Source organism: Pristiophorus japonicus, unplaced genomic scaffold (assembly GCF_044704955.1).
Source record: "Pristiophorus japonicus isolate sPriJap1 unplaced genomic scaffold, sPriJap1.hap1 HAP1_SCAFFOLD_1016, whole genome shotgun sequence".
Classification (NCBI taxonomy): domain Eukaryota; kingdom Metazoa; phylum Chordata; class Chondrichthyes; family Pristiophoridae; genus Pristiophorus; species Pristiophorus japonicus.
In genome coordinates, this window is record NW_027250667.1 from 1 (window position 1) to 17,433 (window position 17,433).

The following is a 17,433-nucleotide window of genomic DNA, read 5'->3' on the forward strand; positions in this document are numbered from 1 at the left end:
TCTCTCTCTCGCCCCCGTCTCTCTCTCTCTCTCTCTCTCTCTCTCTCTCTCGCCCCCGTCTCTCTCTCTCTCGCCCCCGTCTCTCTCTCTCTCGCCCCCGTCTCTCTCTCTCTCGCCCCCGTCTCTCTCTCTCTCGCCCCCGTCTCTCTCTCTCTCGCCCACGTCTCTCTCTCTCTCGCCCCCGTCTCTCTCTCTCTCGCCCCCGTCTCTCTCTCTCTCGCCACCGTCTCTCTCTCTCTCTCTCGCCCACCGTCTCTCTCTCTCTCTCTCGCCACCGTCTCTCTCTCTCTCTCTCGCCCCCGTCTCTCTCTCTCTCTCTCGCCCCCGTCTCTCTCTCTCTCTCTCGCTCCCGTCTTTCTCTCTCTCTCTCGCCCCCGTCTTTCTCTCTCTCTCTCGCCCCCGTCTTTCTCTCTCTCTCTCGCCCCCGTCTTTCTCTCTCTCTCTCGCCCCCGTCTTTCTCTCTCTCTCTCGCCCCCGTCTTTCTCTCTCTCTCTCGCCCCCGTCTTTCTCTCTCTCTCTCGCCCCCGTCTTTCTCTCTCTCTCTCGCCCCCGTCTTTCTCTCTCTCTCTCGCCCCCGTCTCTCTCTCTCTCTCTCGCCCCCGTCTTTCTCTCTCTCTCTCGCCCCCGTCTTTCTCTCTCTCTCTCGCCCCCGTCTTTCTCTCTCTCTCTCGCCCCCGTCTTTCTCTCTCTCTCTCTCGCCCCCGTCTTTCTCTCTCTCTCTCGCCCCCGTCTTTCTCTCTCTCTCTCGCCCCCGTCTTTCTCTCTCTCTCTCTCGCCCCCGTCTTTCTCTCTCTCTCTCGCCCCCGTCTTTCTCTCTCTCTCAATCTTTAATGACTTAGTCTTGGATGTACAGGGTACAATTTCAAAATTAGCAGATAGCACAAAACTTGGAAGTATAGTGAACAGTGAGGAAGATAGTGATAGACTTCAAGAAACACGCTGGTGGATGCAGTTTAATGCAGAAAAGTGCAACATGATAGATTTTGTTAAGAATAATGAGGAGGGGCACATTAAACTAAATGGTACAATTCTAAAGTGGGTGCATGAACAGAGAGACCTGTGGGTATATGTGCCCAAATCATTTGAAGGTGGTAGGGCAGGTTGAGAAAGCGGTTAAAAAGGCTTCATAAATAGAGGCACAGAGTACAAAAGCAAGAAAGTTATGATCAACCTGTATAAAACATTGTATTGGCCACAACTGGAGTATTGTGTCCAATTCTGGGACCCGCATTTTAGGAAGGATGTGAAAGCTTTGGAGAGGGTGCAGGAAAGATTTACAGGAATTAGTAATGGGGAACATGGAGATGGCAGAAACTCTGAACAAATATTTTGTATCACTTTACGGTAGAGGACACTAACAATATTCCGACAGTGGATAGTCAAGGGGCTATGGGGGGGGGGGGGGAGGAACTTAACACAATCACAATCACTAAGGAGGTGGTACTCAGTAAGATAATGGGACTAAAGGCAGATAAATCCCCTGGACCTGATGGCTTGCATCCTAGGATCTTAAGAGAAGTAACGGCAGGGATTGTGGATGCATTGGTTGTAATTTACCAAAATTCCCTGGATTCTGGGGAGGTCCCAGCAGATTGGAAAACCACAAATGTAACGTCCCTATTTAAAAAAGAAGGCAGACAAAAAGCAGGAAACTATAGAGGTTGGGAAGATGTTGGAATCCATTATTAAAGAAGCAATAGCAGGACATTTGGAAAAGCAAAATTTGGTCAGGCAGAGTCAGCATGGATTTATGAAGGGGAAGTCATGTTTGACAAATTTGCTGGAATTCTTTGAGGATGTAACGAGCAGGGAACCAGTGGATGTGGTGGTATTATTTGGATTTCGAGAAGGCATTTGACAAGTGCCACATAAAAAGTTACTGCACCAGATAAAAGTTCACGGGGTTGGGGGTGATATATTAACATGGATAGAGAATTGGCTAACTAACAGAAAACAGAGAGTCGGGATAAATGGTTCATTCTCGGGTTGGCAATCAATAACCAGTGGGATGCCGCAGGGATCAGTGCTGGGACCCCAACTATTTACAATCTATATTAACGACTTGGAAGAAGGGACTGAGTATAACGTAGCCAAGTTTGCTGACGATACAAAGATGGGAGGAAAAGCAATGTGTGAGGAGGACACAAAAAATCTGCAAAAGGACGTAGACAGGCTAAGTGAGTGGGCAAAAATTTGACAGGTGGAGTATAATGTTGGAAAGTGTGAGGTCATGCACTTTGGCAGAAAAACATCAAAGAGCAAGTTATTATTTAAATGGAGAAAGATTACAAAGTGCTGCAGTACAGTGGGACCTGGGGGTACTTGTGCATGAAACACAAAAGGTTAGCAAGTGATCAGGAAGGCCAATGGTATCTTGGCCTTTATTGCAAAGGGGATGGAGTATAAAAGCAGGGAAGTCTTGCTACAGCTATATAAGGTACTGGTGAGGCCACACCTGGAGTACTGCGTGCAGTTTTGGTTTCCATATTTATGAAAGGATATACGTGCTTTGGAGGCAGTTCAGAGAAGGTTCACTCGGTTGATTCCGGGGATGAGGGGGTTGACTTATGAGGAAAGGTTGAGGAGGTTGGGCCTCTACTCATTGGAATTCAGAAGAATGAGAGGTGATCTTATCGAAATATATAAGATTATGAGGGGGCTTGGCAAGGTGGATGCAGAGAGGATGTTTCCACTGATGGGGGAGACTCGAACTAGAGGGCATGATCTTAGAATAAGGGGCCGCCCATTTAAAACAGAGATGAGGAGAAATTTCTTCTCTTTGAGGGTTGTAAATCTGTGGAACTCACTGCCTCAGAGAGCTGTGGAAGCTGGGACATTGAATAAATTCAAGACAGAAATAGACAGTTTCTTAACCGATAAGGGGTTATGGGGAGCGGGCGGGGAAATGGAGCTGAGTCCATGATCAGATCAGCCATGATCTTATTAAGTGGCAGAGCAGACTCGAGGGGCCATGTGGCCGACTCCTCCTATTTCTTATGTTCTTATGAATGATTCCAGGGATGAGGAACTTCAGTGATGTGGAGAAACTGGAGAAGCTGGGGCTGTTCTCCTCGGAGCAGAGGAGATTTGATCGAGGTGTTCAAAATCATGAGGGGGTCTGGACAGAGTGGATAGAGAGAAACTGTTCCCATTGGTGGAAGGGTCGGGAACCAGAGGAGACAGATTTAAGGTGATTGGCAGAAGGCGACATGAGCGAAAACTTTTTACGCAGCGAGTGGTTAGGATCTGGAATATGCTGCCTGAGAGGGTGCTGGAGGCAGACTCAATCGCAGCTTTCAAACGGGAATTGGATAAGTACCTGAAGAAAAAAAATTTGCAGGGGTCCAGGGAAAGGGCGGGGGAGTGGGACTGGCAGAGAGCTGGCACGGGCCGAATGGCCGCCTCCTATGCTGTAACCGTCTGTGATTCTATGATTTACATTGCAGCAAGAAGTGGAAAATTTCAAGAAGCTGAATATGATCAGCAGAGAAGAGTTTGACACCCTGACCCCCGAACCACCTGTCGACCCAAACCAAGAAGTTCCGCCTGGGCCACCGAAGCCACAGCAAGGTAAGGCAATCTCTTCAACGTGCAGACCTCCATCAGACCCTCACTGCACGGGACACAGGTCCCACCCTCACTGCACGGGACACAGGTCCCACCCTCACTGCACGGGACACAGGTCCCACCCTCACTGCACGGGACACAGGTCCCACCCTCACTGCACGGGACACAGGTCCCACCCTCACTGCACGGGACACAGGTCCCACCCTCACTGCACGGGACACAGGTCCCACCCTCACTGCACGGGGCAAAACCAATCAAACAGCCAGATTCCCATTTAAAATCCCAAGTGGCGATGGTAAAGAGCAGGGGAGTGGGACTAAATGGGCTGAGCCCTCCCTCCGTGCTGTATCTGTTCAATGATTCTATGTTTCTCTGAGGTCCTGCAGGGAAGGGACCCCAACAACCCACCTGGCCTACAGTCAACATGTTGTTGGAGCCTGTCATGATGCTTGTTAATATTAGTTCCCAGAATCCAATCTTCTGCCTCTGTTGGTCTCAGTGAGGTTGAAGGGAGAGCCTAGCTGGAGGGGCGGGGGGGGGGGGGGGGGCAGTGGAGAGGAAAGAGGCGAGGGGGGAAGGTGCTCTTTCTCCATTGCCCTGCAACTTTCTCACTTTCAATTATTTATCCAACTCTTTTGAAAGTGACTATTGAATCTGTTCCCACCGCCCTTTCAAGCAGCGCATTCCCGATCACACCAACTCACTGCGTAACACAAATGTTGTCATCTCTCTGGTTCTTTTGCCAATCACCTTATCTCTGTGTCCTCTGGCTCCCGCGCCTCCTGCCACTGGAATTGACTATCAAGACCCTTCAAAAGCGTTGGACATGTGGCAGAAAGCCTCGAGCTCTCCTTGTTTCAAAAGGAACCTTCAATTATTGGGGGAGGGTGCACAGAGAAGGATATTCAGTTATTATAAACTGTAAACTGTACATTGTGAATTAAAGATAAACCATCGGTCTGTGTATCAGTGTATGCTATAACTGGTCTGTGTATCAGGATATGCTATAACTGGTCTGTGTATCAGGGTATGCTATAACCGGTCTGTGTATCAGGGTATGCTATAACCGGTCTGTGTGTCAGGGTATGCTATAACCGGTCTGTGTTGAGTGTATGCTATAACCTGTCTGCATATCAGTGTAAGCCATAACCGGTCTGTGTTGAGTGTATGCTATAACCGGTCTGTGTATCAGTGTATGCTATAACCGGTCTGTGTTGAGTGTATGGTATAACCGGTCTGTGTTGAGTGTATGCTATAACCGGTCTGTGTTGAGTGTATGGTATAACCGGTCTGTGTTGAGTGTATGCTATAACCGGTCTGTGTTGAGTGTATGGTATAACCGGTCTGTGTTGAGTGTATGCTATAACCAGTCTGTGTATCAGGGTATGCTATAACCGGTCTGTGTATCAGGGTATGCTATAACCGGTCTGTGTATCAGGGTAAGTTATAACCGGTCTGTGTTGAGCGTATGCTATAACCAGTCTGTGTATCAGGGTATGCTGTAACCGGTCTGTGTATCAGGGTATGCTATAACCGCTCTGTGTATCAGGGTAAGTTATAACCGGTCTGTGTTGAGCGTATGCTATAACCAGCATTGTCTGTCTGTTTCCAGTACCTACAGATGCATTGGCCAATAAGCTGTTTGGTGCAGCTGAACCACCGGTGTCTTGCGTGGCACGATCCTTGCCAACAACTGTACCAGAATCACCAAACTACCGGGGTGCTCGCACGCCCCGCACCCCTCGCACCCCCAGGTTAAAGGATCCGAGTCAGACGCCCCGATTTTACCCTGTTGTGAAAGAAGGCAGGCCATTGGATGCAAAGGTAAGCCTCTGACAAAGAGCTGCAACACTGTCATTCTCTGTAATTAGTTATTTAAACAAGCTTATAGCTGCTAGCAGTCCCACGGGATTTGCTGTTTCAGCACAATAGTTAAAAGCACGGAACTACTCCTGCAGCCACTCAGCGTTAGTGGAGGATTGTGACGAATTTTGCTCAGTCCATGCTGACAATCCTCCGGGATGGTACCTGGGGTGAAAACTCTGAGCTAAACAATAAGAACGTGTCTTTATATAGTGGCTTTATGCAAAAAAAATCCCAAGGTGCATCACAAAAACATAATGAACCGCTCCCTCAGCACTGCCCCTCTGACAGTGCGGCGCTCCCTCAGCACTGCCCCTCTGACAGTGCGGCGCTCCCTCAGCACTGCCCCTCTGACAGTGCGGCGCTCTCTCAGCACTGCCCCTCTGACAGTGCGGCGCTCCCTCAGCACTGCCCCTCTGACAGTGCGGCGCTCTCTCAGCACTGCCCCTCTGACAGTGCGGCGCTCCCTCAGCACTGCCCCTCCGACAGTGCGGGGCTCCCTCAGCACTGCCCCTCCGACAGTGTGGCGCTCCCTCAGCACTGCCCCTCCGACAGTGCGACATTCCCTCAGCACTGCCCCTCCGACAGTGCGGCACTCCCTCAGCACTATGCAGCGTATCATTGTAGATTTCTGTGCTCAAGTCTCTGGAGTGGGATTTGAACCCAGAACCTTCTGACTCAGGCGAGGGTGCTGCCCACCGATGTTCCCTCTTTTTTTTTAAATCATTGCTAATTCTAAAATTTGATCAATTGTCCAGGCAATGAAATCCCGTGAGTGTAACAGGGCCTGATAGTACCGCAGGTCTGTTAAGCACAGGATACATTGCCTCATCATTCATAGTTATTGTCATTTATTGCAGACTCCTCGCAAGCGGAAGACAAGGCACAGCTCGAACCCCCCCCTGGAGAGCCATGTGGGCTGGGTGATGGATTCAAGGGAGCACAGGCCAAGGACATCGTCCTTCAGGTTAGACGCTGCACACAGTGAGGGGCCCCTCGGGGATAGGTTAGAGTGAGGGGCCCCTCGGGGATAGGTTAGAGTGAGGGGCCCCTCGGGGATAGGTTAGAGTGAGGGGCCCCTCGGGGATAGGTTAGAGTGAGAGGCCCCTCTGGGATAGGTTAGAGTGAGGGGCCTCTCGGGGATAGGTTAGAGTGAGGGGCCCCTCGGGGATAGGTTAGAGTGAGAGAGGCCCCTCGGGGATAGGTTAGAGTGAGGGGCCCCTCGGGGATAGGTTGGAGTGAGAGGGGCCCCTCGGGGATAGGTTGGAGTGAGAGGGGCCCCTCGGGGATAGGTTGGAGTGAGAGGGGCCCCTCGGGCATAGGTTGGAGTGAGAGGGGCCCCTCGGGGATAGGTTGGAGTGAGAGGGGCCCCTCGGGGATAGGTTGGAGTGAGAGGGGCCCCTCGGGGATAGGTTGGAGTGAGAGGGGCCCCTCGGGGATAGGTTGGAGTGAGAGGGGCCCCTCGGGCATAGGTTGGAGTGAGGGGATCTCGGAAGAGGTGGTTGCTGTATTGAGAGAATGGAGCAGGCTTCGTCCAACTACAGTTCTGAATGTTTGAAAACAATTTGAATTGAGATAATCCCTGTTGCTTGCTGGCGATAAGCCACTGGGGCAGCTGTGGGGAAGGAGGGTCTGGGGCAGCTGTGGGGAAGGAGGGCCTGGGGCAGCTGTGGGGGGAAGGAGGGCCTGGGGCAGCTGTGGGGAAGGAGGGCCTGGGGCAGCTGTGGGGAAGGAGGGCCTGGGGCAGCTGTGGGGGGAAGGAGGGCCTGGGGCAGCTGTGGAGGAAGGAGGGCCTGGGGCAGCTGAGGGGGAAGGAGGGCCTGGGGCAGCTGTGGGGAAGGAGGGCCTGGGGCAGCTGTGGGGGGAAGGAGGGCCTGGGGCAGCTGTGGAGGAAGGAGGGCCTGGGGCAGCTGAGGGGGAAGGAGGGCCTGGGGCAGCTGTGGGGGGAAGGAGGGCCTGGTGCAGCTGAGGGGGAAGGAGGGCCTAGGGCAGCTGTGGGGGAAGGAGGGCCTGGTGCAGCTGAGGGGGAAGGAGGGCCTGGGGCAGCTGAGGGGGAAGGAGGGCCTGGGGCAGCTGAGGGGGAAGGAGGGCCTGGGGCAGCTGTGGGGAAGGAGGGCCTGGGGCAGCTGTGGGGAAGGAGGGCCTGGGGCAGCTGTGGGGAAGGAGGGCCTGGGGCAGCTGTGCTTTAGGGGAACATGTGTCAGTGGATAGTTCAACATTTGTGTACAATTGTGGAAATGGAGGCTTGTCGAGCTAGTGATTGTGTTGACGATTATGACTGGGTGTTGAAGTGTGAATTTTGTGTCTTGTGGCAGTTCCAATGCCAGTCCGTCAGAGGGAATCCCAATTGCTGGAAGCTACGGTTGCACACCACAGTCTCTTCCCAAGTTCCAGCATCCCTCGCACGAGCTGCTGAAGGAGAACGGATTCACACAGCACGTGTATCACAAGTTCCGGAGGAGATGCCTGAATGGTAGGTGGTGCGAGAGATCTGCCATCAGGCCATGCTTCAATGGGTCGGCAACCTTCTCTCAGATATGTCTAGTTCCCCAAGGGCTTACCAGATGATGCCCGGCCGCCCTGACCCGGGTTTGGGGCCTCTCCCGGCCGCCCTCACCCGGGTTTGGGGCCTCTCCCGGCCGCCCTGACCCGGGTTTGGCCCCTGGCCCGGCCGCCCTCACCCGGGTTTGGCCCCTGGCCCGGCCGCCCTCACCCGGGTTTGGGGCCTCTCCCGGCCGCCCTGACCCGGGTTTGGGGCCTCTCCCGGCCGCCCGGGTTTGGGGCCTCTCCCGGCCGCCCTGACCCGGGTTTGGCCCCTGGCCCGGCCGCCCTGACCCGGGTTTGGCCCCTGGCCCGGCCGCCCTGACCCGGGTTTGGGGCCTCTCCCGGCCGCCCCGAGTGGGACAACAGTCAGGGTACGACACTGTTCCTGGGCTTGGAGCCAGGTGGGTAGGGGGAGATCGGTCACAGCCCCTCCTGATCGATGTTCCATAATGTGTGTGTGGGCGTCACGAGGAAGGCAGGGATGGGGCTCCAGTGGTAACTTGGCTATGGTCAGCAACACCTCAGGATGAGTTGGGTGCTCCAGGAGAGGGGGAGGGGAAATCGGGGAACTGGCACTCCAACACACAATCTCAAAATAAACTGATACATTGGGGCAATTTCGGGTTATGATCTAGTTTCCATCATCTGAGCACTTTGAGGTTTCAGGCTTTGTGATCTCCCAGATGTATTGTGCACCATTCGCAGACAGTTGGTTATGCAGATGTTGCTGTTCACTGGATCCCCTCGGATCTGTAATGTCATCTTCGAGGCAATTCTTTCAACCTCAAATAACATAAACCCAACACAGTAAGAGTATGTCTAAAATTAAGCTCACAATTTGCTACAATAATGAGGTGGCAGTGAACCCAAGGCAATGAGCGAAGAACATAAGAACATAGAAAATAGGTGCAGGAGTCGGGCATCCGGCCCTTCTAGCCTGCACCGCCATTCAATGAGTTCATGGCTGAACATGCAACTTCAGTACCCCATTCCTGCTTTCTCACCATACCCCTTGATCCCCCGAGTAGTAAGGACTACATCTAACTCCTTTTTGAATATATTTAGTGAATTGGCCTCAACAACTTTCTGTGGTAGAGAATTCCACAGGTTCACCACTCTCTGGGTGAAGAAGTTTCTCCTCATCTCGGTCCTAAATGGCTTACCCCTTATCCTTAGACTGTGACCCCTGGTTTTGGACTTCCCCAACATCGGGAACATTCTTCCTGCATCTAACCTGTCTAAACCCGTCGGAATTTTAAACGTTTTTATGAGATCCCCTCTCATTCTTCTGAACTCCAGTGAATACAAGCCCAGTTGATCCAGTCTTTCTTGATAGGTCAGTCCCGCATCCTGGGAATCAGTCTGGTGAACCTTCGCTGCACTCCCTCAATAGCAAGAATGTCCTTCCTCAAGTTAGGAGACCAAAACTGTACACAATACTCCAGGTGTGGCCTCACCAAGGCCCTGTACAACTGTAGCAACACCTCCCTGCCCCTGTACTCAAATCCCCTCGCTATGAAGGCCAACATGCCATTTGCTTTCTTAACCGCCTGCTGTACCTGCATGCCAGCCTTCAATGACTGATGTACCATGACACCCAGGTCTCGTTGCACCTCCCCTTTTCCTAATCTGTCACCATTCAGATAATAGTCTGTCTCTCTGTTTTTACCACCAAAGTGGATAACCTCACATTTATCCACATTATACTTCATCTGCCATGCATTTGCCCACTCACCTAACCTATCCAAGTCACTCTGCAGCCTCATAGCATCCTCCTCGCAGCTCACACTGCCACCCAACTTAGTGTCATCCGCAAATTTGGAGATACTATATTTAGTCCCCTCGTCTAAATCATTAATGTACAATGTAAACAGCTGGGGCCCCAGCACAGAACCTTGCGGTACCCCACTAGTCACTGCCTGCAACATAAGAAATAGGAGCAGGAGTTTGGCCCTCGAGCCTGCTCCGTTATTCAATAAGACCATGCTGATCTGATCATGGACTCAGCTCCACTTCCCTGCCCGCTCTCCATAATCCTTTACTCCCTTATTGCTCAAAAGTCTGTCTATCCCCGCCTTAAATATATTCAAAGACCCAGCCTTCACAGCTCTCTCGGGCAGAGAATTCCACAGATTTACAACCCTCTGAGAAGAAATTCCTCCTCATCTCAGTTTTAAATGGGCGACCCTTTATTCTGAAACTGTGTCCCCTAGTTCTAGTCTCCCCCACAAGGGGAAACATTCTCTCTGCATCTATCTTTCTCGAGCCCCCTCAGTATCTTGTATGTTTCAATAAGATCACCCCTCATTCTTCTAAACTCCAATGTTTGGCTCAACCTATCTTCATAAGTCAACCGCCTCATCTCCGGCATCAACATAATGAACCCTCTCTGAACTGCCTCCAATGCAAGTGTATCCCTCCTTAAATACGGAGACCAGAACTGCACACAGTACTCCAGGTGTGGCCTCACCAATATCCTGTACAGTTGTAGCAGGACTTCTCTGCTTTTATACTCTAACCCCCTTGCAATAAAGGCCAACATTCCATTTGCCTATCTGATCACTTGCTGTACCTGCATACTAACTTTTTGTGTTTCATGCACAAGGACCCCCAGATCCCTCAACCGCAGCATTTTGTAATTTCTCCATTTAAATAATTTGTTTTATTTATTTTTCCTGCCAAAGTATATAACCTCACACTTTCCCACATTATACTCCATCTGCCAAATGTTTACCCACTCACTTAGCCTGTCTCTATCCCCTTGCAGATGTTTTGTGTCCTCCTCACAACTTGCTTTTTCACCCATCTTTGTATCATCAGCAAACTTGGCTACATTACACTCGGTCCCTTCATCCAAGTCTTAATATAGATTGTAAATAGTTGAGGACCCAGCACCGATCCCTGCGGCACCCCACTAGTTACTGTTTGCCAACTGGAAAATTACCCATTTATTCTGACTGTTCTCTGTTAGTTAGCCAATCCTCTATCCATGCTAATATATTACCCCCAACCCTGTGAGATTTTACCTTGTACAGTAACCTTTTACATGGCACCTTATCGAATGCCTTCTGGAAATCCAAATACACCACATCCACTGGTTCCCCTTTATCCACCATGCTTGTTACATCCTCAAAGAACTCCAGCAAATTTGTCAAACATGATTTCCCTTTCATAAATCCATGCTGACTCTGCCTGACTGCATTTTGCTTTTCCAAATGTCCTGCTGCTGCTTCTTTAATAATGGACTCCAATATTTTCCCAATGGCAGATGTTAGGCTAACCGGTCTAACCTTTTTGTCTGCCTCCTTTTTTAAATAGGGGCTTTAGATTTGCGGTTTTCCAATCCGCTTGGACTTCCCCAGAATCCAGGCAATTTTGGTAGATTACATCCACTTCTTTTAACTCTGGGATGTAAGCCATCAGGTGCAAGGGACTTGGCCGCCTTTAGTCCCATTATTTTACCGAATACTACTTCATTATTGATAGTGATTGTATTCAGTCCCTCCCTTCCTATATTGATTGTCCACTATTGGGATGTTGTTAGTGTCTTTGAGCTTGAAGACCGAACAAACTATTTGTTCACAGTCTCTGCCGTTTCCCTGTTCCCCATTATTAATTCCCCAGTCTCATCCTCTAAGGGTCCAATGTTTACTTTAGCCACTCTCTTTTTATATACCTGTAGAAACTCTTAACTATGTGATTTTATATTTCTTACTAGTTTACTCTCATAGGGCTCAATTTTCCTCGGAAAGCATTTTTTTGGCGTACTTGAAGAGTTACGCCCAATTTTTTGTGGCCTAAGTACGGCAAAAAAAATATTGTAAGTTTCCCCGTTGGATTTCTTCATTTTGGCGTGGTGTAACCCGACCTTTAGTTTTGGGGGTGGAGCCTTGATCTGCACCAAAAAGATCAGGCTGCCATGGTAACCAGGGACACAATGCGAGCTGAGGCTGCAAAGTGAAGCATACAGCCAGCTCCCAACACAGTAAAACAATTGAAAAACACATAGCAGCAACTTACCTCCAACCCCGCCCAAAGCGCTTGCTGGTCCAGTCCCAATCTCTGTCCCCGGATACCTCTCCTCTCTCTCCTCTCTCTCCTCTCTCTCTCCGGGCGGGGTTGGAGCTAAGTTGCTGCTGTGTGTTTTTGAATTCTTTCAGTGTGTCCGTGATGCTGCGCCGATTTCCTTAACTTTAGGGAAGGTTTTTCTGGAGAAGCCACACACGTTGGCCTAAGCAGAACTGGAGTAACTCTCAGCTGACCAAACTTCCCTAAATGGCTAGAATTAGCGGGTGGCTGGTTACGCCCCCTTTGGCTGAAAAAAAAAACTGACTTAAAAAGTTGTAACTAACTGAGTTACACTGGTGCAAATTGATTGGGGCAACTGTGATTTTATAACTTAGGCCAGAAAGAGCAGCCTGCTCCAAAAAAAGGCACGGATCATTGGGGAAAATTGAGCCCTTTCTCTGTCTTCCCCCTCATTTATTTTTAGTCCTTTGCCGGTTTTTAAAAGTTTCACCGTCCTCTGGCCTCCCACTAGTCTTGGCCACATTGTATGTCCTTGTTTTCAATTTGATACCCTCCCTTATTTCCTTAGTTAATCACGGATGGTTATCCCTTCTCTTAGTCTTTCCTTCTCACTGGGATATATTTTTGTTGAGAGTTATGAAATATCTCCTTAAATGTCTGCCACTACCTATCAACTGTCTTGCACTTTAATCTATTTTCCCAGTCCACTCTACCTTCATACCTTTGTAGTCTCCTTTATTTAAGCTTAGGACCCTGGTTTGAGATCTAACTTTCTCACCCTCCAACTGAAGCTAAAATTCAGTTGTACTATGATCATTCTTTCCTAGAGGATCCTTTACTGGGAGATCATTTATTAATCCTATCTCATTATACAGGACCAGATCTAAGATCTGCTCCCTGGTTGGTTCCGCAACGTACTGTTCAAGGAAACTATCCCGGATACACTCTATGAACTCTTCCTCAAGGCTACCCTGGCCAATTTGCTTTGTCCAATCAACATGAAGGTTAAAATCGCCCATGGTTATTGCTGTTCCTTTTTTTTACAAGCCTCCATTATTTCTTGATTTATACTCCATCCAACAGTGTAGCTACTGTTAGGGGGCCTATAGACTACGCCCACCAGTGACTTCTTCCCCTTATTATTTCCTATCTCCACCCAAACTGATTCTGCATCTTGATCTTTGGGGGTTGGGGTGTGAGTGTCAATTGTTTGAGTGTCCCATGGTTTAAGCTGTTGTATGACCCACCAGATGTGGCTACTAACTAATTTCTGGTGTCTGCTCCTGTCTGATTACTGTGCTGTTTGCTGCCCACTGACTCATTGTTGTGGAACTTACAGAGCGAAAGAGGTTGGGAATAGGACAATCTCAGGAAATGAACACTCTCTTCCGATTCTGGTCGTTCTTCCTAAGAGATCATTTCAACAAGAAGATGTACGAAGAGTTCAGACAGTTGTCTGTGGAGGATGGTGAAGAAGGCTATAGGTAACTTATTCACGTCAACTGAACCTCTTCCTTGGCTTTAATCGGCCTTTGTGTCTTGTTTGTTTATTCAGTCTCCAAATATGAGCAAGACATCATGCGATTGGGAGAGATGGTCGAACACTGCCGCTCTTAGTCTTCTAGCTACGTGAGTGATAAGGTGCACTGAGTCTCACTCGGGCAAGGCAGCCAGCCCCTGTGACTGGGAAACGATGGGACTTTGCACCTCGGAACAAGAGACCGAATCCGGCCAATGAGCAGAGCCCAGAGAGCAGCTCCTCAGACTGGGCTGTCGGTGCAACTGCCAACACTGGCTCTCCAGACAGCACGGCACACAGCCGCGTCCAACCTTTTTACATGTCTTGGCTTGTGAGTGTGGGTGAAGCAGTCTCAGTAATAACCTCGGGCTGGCGAACTGCTCTCCCAGTATTCCTGGAGAATTCTACATCAAGAGTGCCTTGATCTGCCCCTCTCTGTTGCCTCCCGGCGCCCCCCCCCCCCACTCCCGGCGCGCCCCCCCCCACTCTCGGCGCCCCCCACCCCCACTCCCGGTGCGCCCCCCCCCCACTCCTGGTGCGCCCCCCCCTCCTGGTGCGCCCCCCCCTCCCGGCGCCCCCAATTCCATGTGTGGGTGAGTGGATGTCTCCTTTTCGTTCCATATAGATAATGCTTTGCTGCAGGGTTGAGGCAGAGAACATTGTATCTGTTACGGGTAGATTGGATCAATATTTGAAACAGAAAGATGCAGGGCTGTGGGGAGAGTGGAGCAGTGGGGATTAGTTTTGGATTCCTCTTGCAAAGAGCCAGCGCAGACACAATGGGCCCAATGGCTTCCTTCTGTGCTGTAAACGCTTACGGTTATCCCATGAGTGAAAATGATATCAGCTCAAAATAACCACTTTTACATGGGTTTGAGCTCCGTATCCTGCGGTTACATTCTGAAATCAATGGTGCGGTTGGTGTGTTGATGGGAGCCAGTGCCACCTTGGCTGAGGTGCTTCTGCCCTCCTGTCCCGGCAGTGTGGGAGTATGTTAGTGTTTATCTCCATCCTGTGACATCGCCCTGTTTGTCTCCTTTCCATAGGTATGGACTGGAGTGCCTTTTCAGATATTATAGCTATGGCCTTGAGAGGAAATTTCGACCGGAGATCTTCAAGGATTTCCAGGAAGAAACCATTGTGGATTATGAAGCAGGTAAGGTGTTGCTTTTTGTCCTAGAAATAGCAAGTGTTGCCGTGGGTGGCTTGGTTTTACTTTGGCTTTTTAGTTGCTGCAGAAATCCTGTGAACTGAGAGATATTTTCTGGCTGTGTCTCCAATCGCCTGTATCCACATTACTGGAAGGGTAGCTGGCGAGCAGGACTGTGCTGAGGTCGCTCAGCTCAGATCAGGGGCATCGCAGAAATGGCTGAGAGCAAGGCTTAATCAAAGGGATGGATTGTCTCCGATGTCCCACTGCTGAGAGTAATGTCAGGGTCTGTGTCACGCCATCAATTGGCAAGTGGGACAAGATTGGAGAAAATTAGACTTTCAAAAACAGAACTTTCAGAACTTAAAGGGATAATGTATGTTAAAAATAATTTGCTGAATAAAGGAGATCTCGCTCATGAATCCCCACCCCACCAATTGCCCAGCACCCAGTTACGGTGGGGATTTGGCTGATCACTGACTCCTGGACATCAAGTGAGGCCCCCAAGGTCAAATATCTGGCATTAGCTGGGCTCTCAGTGGGACTGGTTGGTGTACGTTTCATGCTGCACTGTGATGAGACCGCTCAGCCAGGTGAGTCCAGACCCCTGCTGGAGGGAGAACAGTTTGAAATAAGGCTGCAACAGTTCACTCCCCAAAAGAATCTGCCAGTTTTGTTCGATTACTGACTTGTCACTTGATTGTTTTCAGTTCATTAATGGTTAGGTTTAGCACATTAAACACAATTTTCACATTACATTTAGTACATTGGGTAGAACAATAAACAGATACAACACCTTGGATTTATGTGCCTGAACTATCATTGTACATTCTGTGTGTTTTTGTGTTTGATATCTTAGGGCAGCTGTACGGATTAGAGAAATTCTGGGCCTATCTAAAGTATTCAAAAGCTAAGAATCTGGACATTGAGCCAAAACTTCAGGAATACCTCAGCAAATTTAAACGTCTGGAAGATTTCCGGGTGGATGTAAGTAACAGTCACAATGTGGGGCTCTGAAGCCTTGAGTGAAACATTGGTGTCTTCTGCTCTGGAGAGTTATTGCTGTGTGGGTGGGGACACGTTCATATCCGTGATATTCAGTCGCTGCAGGCTCGGCTGAGCTCTCCCAACAGTGTAGCTGACTGGTACCATCCGCTACTGACAAACTCAACAGCTTGGTACTATTCCATCATAAAATTGTTCCCTTACAGGTGTGAACTGAGTTCCGGTTTGGAAAAGGAGAGAGGGATAAACCCGGTAACTAGGCTAATCAGTAACGTCTGCACTAGGAAAACTACTAGTGACCATTGTCAAAGACAAAATTAATTCTCACTTGGAGAAGCACGGGTTAATAAGGAACAGCAAGTGACTATTGTCAAAGGCAAATAGTGTCTGACTAACCTGATTGCGTTCTTTGAAGCAACAGTGAGTATTGATCAGGGTAGTGTGGTAGATGTTGTATTTATGGACGTTCAAAAGGCATTTGATAAAGTATCACAGACAGACTGATTTGCAAAATAGAATCACATGGTATTCAAGGGACAGTGGTAATCTGGGCACATAATTGGCTCAGTGATAGGAGACAAAGTAGTGGTGAACGTTTATTTTTCTGACTGGAATATGCAGTGGGGTCGATATTAGGACCATTGCTTTTATATATAACTGACCGGGGCGTAAAAATAAAACTGGGATGGTGGCTCAACCGTGGCTAACAAGAGAAATTAGGGAAAGTGTTAAATCCAAGGAAGAGGCATATACATTGGCCAGAAAAAGCAGCAAACCTGAGGACTGGGAGAAATTTATAATTCAGCAGAGGAGGACAAAGGGTTTAATTAGGAGGGGGATAATAGAGTATGAGAGGAAGCTTGCAGGGAACATAAAAACTGACTGCAAAAGCTTCTATAGATATGTGAAGAGAAAAAGATTAGTGAAGACAAACATAGGTCCCTTGCAGTCAGATTCAGGTGAATTCATAATGGGGAACAAAGAAATGGCAGACCAGTTGAACAAATACTTTGGTTCTGTCTTCATTAAGGAAGACACGAATAACCTCCCGAAAATACTAGGGTCTAGCGAGAAGGGAGAACTGAGGGAAATCCTTAATAGTCAGGAAATGGTGTTAGGGAAATTGATGGGATTGAAGGCCGATAAATCCCCAGGGCCTGATAGTTTGCATCCCAGAGTACTTAAGGCAGTGGCCCTAGAAATAGTGGATGCATTGGTGATCATTTTCCAACATTCCATGGACTCTGGATCAGTTCCTATGTACTGGAGGGTAGCTAATGTAACCCCACTTTTTTAAAAAGGAGGGAGAGAGAACTTGGGTAATTATAGACCGGTTAGCCTGACATCGGTGGTGGGGAAAATGCTGGAGCCAATTATTAAAGATGTAATAGCAGCGCATTTGGAAAGCAGTGACAGGATCGGTCCAAGTCAGCATGGATTTATGAAAGGGAAATCATGCTTGACAAATCTAGAGTTTTTTGAGGATGTAACTAGTAGAGTGGACAAGGAAGAACCAATGGATGTGGTGTATTTGGACTTTCAAAAGGCTTTTGACAAGGTCTCACACAAGAGATTAGTGTGCAAAATTAAAGCACATGGTATTGGGGGTAATGTACTGACGTGGATAGAGAACTGGTTGGCAGACAGGAAGCAAAGAGTGGGAATAAACGGGTCCTTTTCAGAATGACAGGCGTTGACTAGTGGGGTACCGCAAGGTTCAGTGCTGGGACCCAGCTATTTACAATATATATTGATT

At 49.2% G+C, this 17,433-nt stretch overlaps 1 protein-coding gene across 1 annotated transcript in view; it reads left to right on the forward strand.

The window, feature by feature from the left end:
• Window positions 1-3,440: 3,440 nt before the first annotated feature.
• Window positions 3,441-17,433, forward strand: part of LOC139241270 (la-related protein 1-like) — a gene marked incomplete at its 5' end in the record, with an annotated part of 45,463 nt that continues 31,470 nt past the window's right edge. Inside the window, 7 exons of the mRNA XM_070869919.1 lie at window positions 3,441-3,570; window positions 5,180-5,391; window positions 6,291-6,397; window positions 7,746-7,903; window positions 13,343-13,487; window positions 14,569-14,678; window positions 15,532-15,659. Coding sequence (XP_070726020.1) covers window positions 3,441-3,570; window positions 5,180-5,391; window positions 6,291-6,397; window positions 7,746-7,903; window positions 13,343-13,487; window positions 14,569-14,678; window positions 15,532-15,659 — 990 coding nt within the window. The remainder of the gene's footprint in view (window positions 3,571-5,179; window positions 5,392-6,290; window positions 6,398-7,745; window positions 7,904-13,342; window positions 13,488-14,568; window positions 14,679-15,531; window positions 15,660-17,433) is intronic.